General features: G+C 37.0%; 1 protein-coding gene across 1 annotated transcript in view; it reads right to left on the reverse strand.

Annotated features, from left to right (window-relative positions):
• Nucleotides 1-5,571, reverse strand: part of Stxbp4 (syntaxin binding protein 4) — a 202,920-nt gene that overhangs the window by 157,794 nt on the left and 39,555 nt on the right. Inside the window, exon 9 of the mRNA XM_023705486.1 lies at nucleotides 1,913-2,002. Coding sequence (XP_023561254.1) covers nucleotides 1,913-2,002 — 90 coding nt within the window. The remainder of the gene's footprint in view (nucleotides 1-1,912; nucleotides 2,003-5,571) is intronic.

Here is a 5,571-nt window from a genome sequence, read left to right on the forward strand (position 1 = left end):
TTTTAATGTATTTAGTACAGGGTCTACAGGGTCTCACTGTACAGACTGGACTCATAGCGATCCTCCTGTTTTTTCAGCCTCCCAAGCATTGGGATTACAGACATATGCCAACATGACTAGTCTTATCTCCTTATATTTCATGAACTTTAAATGTGAACCTGGCTTATTGCATAGTTCTTCAGGGAACTTTTGCTTAAACGTTACATGAACATGGCTTTATAATTTTAAATTAAAATTCTAATAATATTGATTTCAAATAAAAACTGAAATATCATCAAAGTTAACAGTGATGAAATCAACGGACATGAAAGACCGGAGAACCTCTGAAAATTCTGATGAACCACAAGAGTCAATGTTTTATATAACAATAAATCCTATAAAGTGCTATCGTACCAAGGTAACCAACACTGGAGAAATTTTCCAACAGAAATGACACCAACTTATTTTGAAAGTGAAATTTATGGCTTCCATCTAAAGCCTTGTTATACCAACATGTGAAAAGATAGTGATTTCAAAATTACAATATATATACAATATTTCTGTAGTAGAATGCTCATACACTTGACAGGAATGTGAACTGGCAAAGCCTTTTTAAAAAGAACCTTAGAACATATAGAAAACCTTAGTGTCTATAATCTTTGATACAGCAATTCCACTGTCATATTTATTTTCTGTAGTACTTTTACAATTTCCCAGAGATACCTAGTGAAGGGTGGTGAAGGTGAAATTATTTTTAATAATGAAAAAGTGGAAATAGACTAAATATCCATCAAGAGGAAACAGGCTAAGTAACCTAGGACAGAATTATTTGACCTATCGGAGGTTCACTCAGAAGAATATAATAAATTTGTATATATTAATCTCAAAAGCTGCCCATGATTTAGTTCTAGCAAAGAAGGGGGCAGGTGGTGAAAAGTATGGATATAGGAGGTTATCTATGCAAAAGTTAAAACACACACACACACACACACACACACACACACACATATATATATATATATATATATATTTTTTTTTTTACATTCTTTTCTTTCTCCCTTCACTGTTTAAAATTTCATTTTTTAAGAGCAGTTTTATGTTCACAGCAAAAGTGAGTATAGTCTCTGGCCCAACATATATAATTTATTGCTTAAAATAGAATAGGCTGCATTCGGAAATTCTCTGAAAGGATAAACAGAGTATTTTTAACAAAAGCTTCTTCTAGAGGTTGGAATTGTAAAAATTAAGGTAGCAAGAATTTTTTCTTTCTAGCATAAAGGATTTATTTCAATAAAAGCAAAATAATTAATAAGCAAATTCACCCATTTCACAAAATAATTTAAAAATGCATATTTCAGTGGTACATTAATGGTGCCTAAAGCGATTATATTGCTTTTCTTGAACACTTGGTAAATAAAATGGGCTCTGCAGGAATTAAGGTTTGTATTTGTTATTCTACTTAAAACAGGATAAAGCTATAAAAGGAGAATGAACATGTTACAGTGTACTTGGAACACGCATGCTTTGCGTTCCTTTACATCATATTGTCATAATTTCAAAGTACATTAGCAAAACATGATGCGCCTTAAGGCATGGCCTTGCACACGGGCAAAGGCCTTCTCAATGCTCATCTAATTCTTCTACTGCCATCAACACGGAAGAGGAAAAAGGTGCAAAAGCAGCCCCGTAAAAAGGCAAAGCCACGGCCCCCACTAAATCTCAAGTAAATCCTCTGAAGTAGAAATAAGAAGTGTACAGAGGGGGGAAAGAAACAACTCTCTAACGGCCAATTGAAGAAAAAGTATGATTCTACCTGATGTAAATATTCTTTCATTCCTTATCAAACTAAGCCTCAACGGTCCCGTTCAGAATCCAACCCAGGATTCTCTTCTTTTTCCCTAAAGAAATACAACGAATGTAAAGTGGAAGTTACCTTAAGTCTATCCACTTCTTCCAAGGCGTCATCTCGTTCACACTTCAGTTTTGCTACGTCATCTGCTTCTAAAGGATCACAGGGAAGAAGCTGTCAACATTAAAATATGAGATAAAAGTTCTGTGTTAGATGCTTATGGTAACAATATGGGGATCTTTTCTGCCTAGTCTCAGGCTTGTGTACGCTAATTTTCTTATTAGAATACGTTCTAATGATTGGTTTCTATTCTATTATTAGTTTCTTGCTTTGGAAATGATTCTACACAAAATAGAGTATTGCTGTAATCTGGGACATTGTTATTCATTTAGCTTATTCTTGCCTGGGTGCTAATTACAACAGAATTCAGGGGACTAAAAGATATACGTTATTCTGTTGTCATCTCTATGATTCTTATTTTACCAATATAATTTTCCTTAAAGGTCTATATTTCATGATTTTGTTTACAATGCCAAATAGACACTGAGAGTTATCAATATAAAACATTCTCTAAACACATTGATTCCATGAGCTAATAAGATGCTGTGTATTATCAATTAGGCGGAGTTAAGCATAAATAATTCTGCATCTGGTTTTAACCAATGCAGGTAACCCAACAGGCAAGTGGATCAAAAATATTCCCATACAGAAACTATGAGTGGAAAATAATATTAATAATTCATTCACAAGTAATACTAACAGAATAGTAGAAACTATAATTTCTCTTACATTTAGCATGATCTCCTTGACAGATGATTGCAAGTGTAAAAACAAATCTAATCAGAGGTAAAAATCCTAGCTCACTTAAAGCTTCTTTTCTAGTTTAATTATTTTTCTATAGGAGTTATTTTTCTATAGGTACTATAATACAACTAAAAACAATGATAGAAATATAAAGGATGAAGGGGAGGAAGACACTGTTAGGTGTTGGTTTCAAGAAAGATCTTTTAGCCAGGAGAGGCAAATGTAGAGGAAGAGTAGGTAGTCAAATTATTGACGATATTAAACATCTACTATAAACTTACAATGTGCAAATATATTGCTAAGGGGGTATATATACCCATATCCTTACTGCCATTTTTTCTTATTTTTGTCTTTTTAAAACAGAGTCTCTCTGTATAGTTCAGACTAGTCTTAAGCTCACTTCGTAGCCCAGGCTGGTCTCGAACTCACAATGATCCTTCTGCCTCAGCCACCCAAATGCTGGGATTACAAGTGTGTGCCACCTTGCCCTGCTCTTTCTGCCATTTTATAGAAGACTTTAGGGATGGGGACACAGCTTGGTGGTCTAAGCGCTTGCCTGGCAAGTGCAAAGGCCCAGGTTCAATCACCCATACCACGGTCTGCACCAGCCCCACTAGGTGCCAGCCACTGAAACCGGGCATGGTGGTGTACGCCTGTAATTCCAGCACTGGGAAGGATGAGATAGGAGGATCACTATGAGTCTGAGTTGTGTAGCTAGACCCTGTGCCACATAAACACGCTGAAAAGAAAAGAAAACTTCATTGCCATTTTATAGAAATGCAAACACTGGGCATGGTGGCACATACCTGTAATCCCAGCATTTGGGAGGGTGAGGCAGGAAGATTCTTGTGAGTTTGAGGCCAGCCTAGACTACAAAGTGAGTTTAAGGCCAGTCTGACTGCATATTGAAAATCTGTCTTGAAAAAAAAAAAAAAGAAGAAAAGAGAGAAAGCAAAAGAAAAGAGACATCTAAGGTTCCACAGCCCATACATGGTAATTTCAAGATTCCCACAGCAGTCTGACACACTGTGTAACTTTCAATATCCAAAAAAATCACAGAACAGAAATGCCAAACTCACCTTTGCATCATAAACCCAAGAATAATAGAAGCAGTAGGGTTTTTTTTCCCCCCAAACATAACTGATTCTTTTTATCCTGCCTCATTTATATTTGGTATCTTTGGCCACTGTATATAACTGATGTTATCTCATATTCTTCATCTAACTCCATTGCTCTATTTTCTTAGGAGTTCTCAATACCTCAGTATGCCACCAGAATCCATTCCTATACTGTTTCACATTAGTTTATTTTTTATTTGATACAGGGTCTCGCTATGCAGCTCAGACTCATAGTGATCCTTCTGTCTCAGCCTCCCAAGTGGTGGAATTGCAAGTGTGCACCAAGACTCCTGCTTTTGGGCCAGCACCGTGTGCCTGGGATTCCAGGGCCAGCATGCATGCGGTACCAGGGATTGAACTCAGGTCTTCTCAGGCAAGCACGCTTGCCAGGCAAGTGCTTAAGCCTCTGAGCTAGCTCCCCAGCCCCATTTCAGATTAGTTTTAAACATATTTTCAAATGTAACACTATTTCCAAGGTGTGCTCCAGAGAATATAAACTAATATTATGTAAAATTAAAATTGGGTGGCAGTGGTATTAGAAAAACAAAGCAAAACAAAACAACAACAACAACAAAACCCTTCTGTCCTACATTGCTTTTGCTAGTCCTGATATTCTAATGAGTACATGAATTTACCTAAAGTAGGTACAATAACTTGTCACATCTTACCAGTAATTTGACCATATAACAACTCCTGCACCTCCAACCCTATGGCCTTTTAGTTTATATTATCTTATGTTTACACAACTAATGTCTGTCTACCCAGCATAATCTAGGAACCAGGTACTCGAGATTCCTTATAGGCTTAGTTCTTATTTTAAGAAGTAAAATAAGAGGATTCAACAATTTAAATAAAATTTTGGATAACAGAGTTATGACAATTTATGTCTTTATTTACTTGGTGCAGGGTCTCGCTACACAGCTCGGACTCAGTGATCTTCCTGTCTCAACCTCTCCAGTGCTGGGATTACAGGTATGTACCACCACGCCTGGTTTTGGTGACCAGCACAGCACACCCAGGGTTCTGGGGTCAGCACGGCATGAAGTACCAGGGATCAAACCTGGGTCCTTGCACTTTAGACCACCACGCTATCTCCCCAACCTATGACTGTTTACTAAGAGAAATTGTGGGTTGAGATTTTAGAGATAAAGAGAAAAAATTTTGGAGTTTAACATCATAGAAGCATATCATGCATAAAAGACTCCATTTGGGGATTTGAAATGCTAGACCATATAGTCCCAGGAAAAACCAAGACTTAAAAGATTTATAGTCATATTGCTATTTTGGAATACTCAGCAAAAAGCTACAGCCAGAGAATTAGAAATAAGTATTACTTGTTACCTGTTTGAAAAGCCCCTTTATGTTTCCTGATATCTTATAAAGTTCTATCAAAATACATTTCCACTAAGCAAGCGGCAAATGAAAAGAATCACTGCTACTGGACAGACGCTTGTCCCCAAGTCTGTCCCCCACCACTTTCCTCCAGGAGATGCTAAGATGGCTGAACTATGTTGACCAGGTGTGACCTTGCCTGTCCTTCACTGTTGCTCCGACTTTATCATTTTACTTTTAATTCCTTTCCCTGCTGGATAGCTACTAGCCCATCATCCATCTTCCCTAACTTCAATTCATCCAATAGCATAAAACAATAACCTTTGTTTCAGTCGAATTTTATTGGTAAGTCTTTCCACTAGGGAACTATTCAATCACACCCTTTCCTTAGGAACCTCTGTGTGACTGCGTCATTGTACTCACCTAAACACTTCCTGTATCCCATCTTCTCCTCCTATTTTCCTGCTCACTTTTTTAAATTTTTTTTTT

This window comes from Octodon degus, unplaced genomic scaffold (assembly GCF_000260255.1).
Source record: "Octodon degus isolate 3935 unplaced genomic scaffold, OctDeg1.0 scaffold00222, whole genome shotgun sequence".
Classification (NCBI taxonomy): domain Eukaryota; kingdom Metazoa; phylum Chordata; class Mammalia; order Rodentia; family Octodontidae; genus Octodon; species Octodon degus.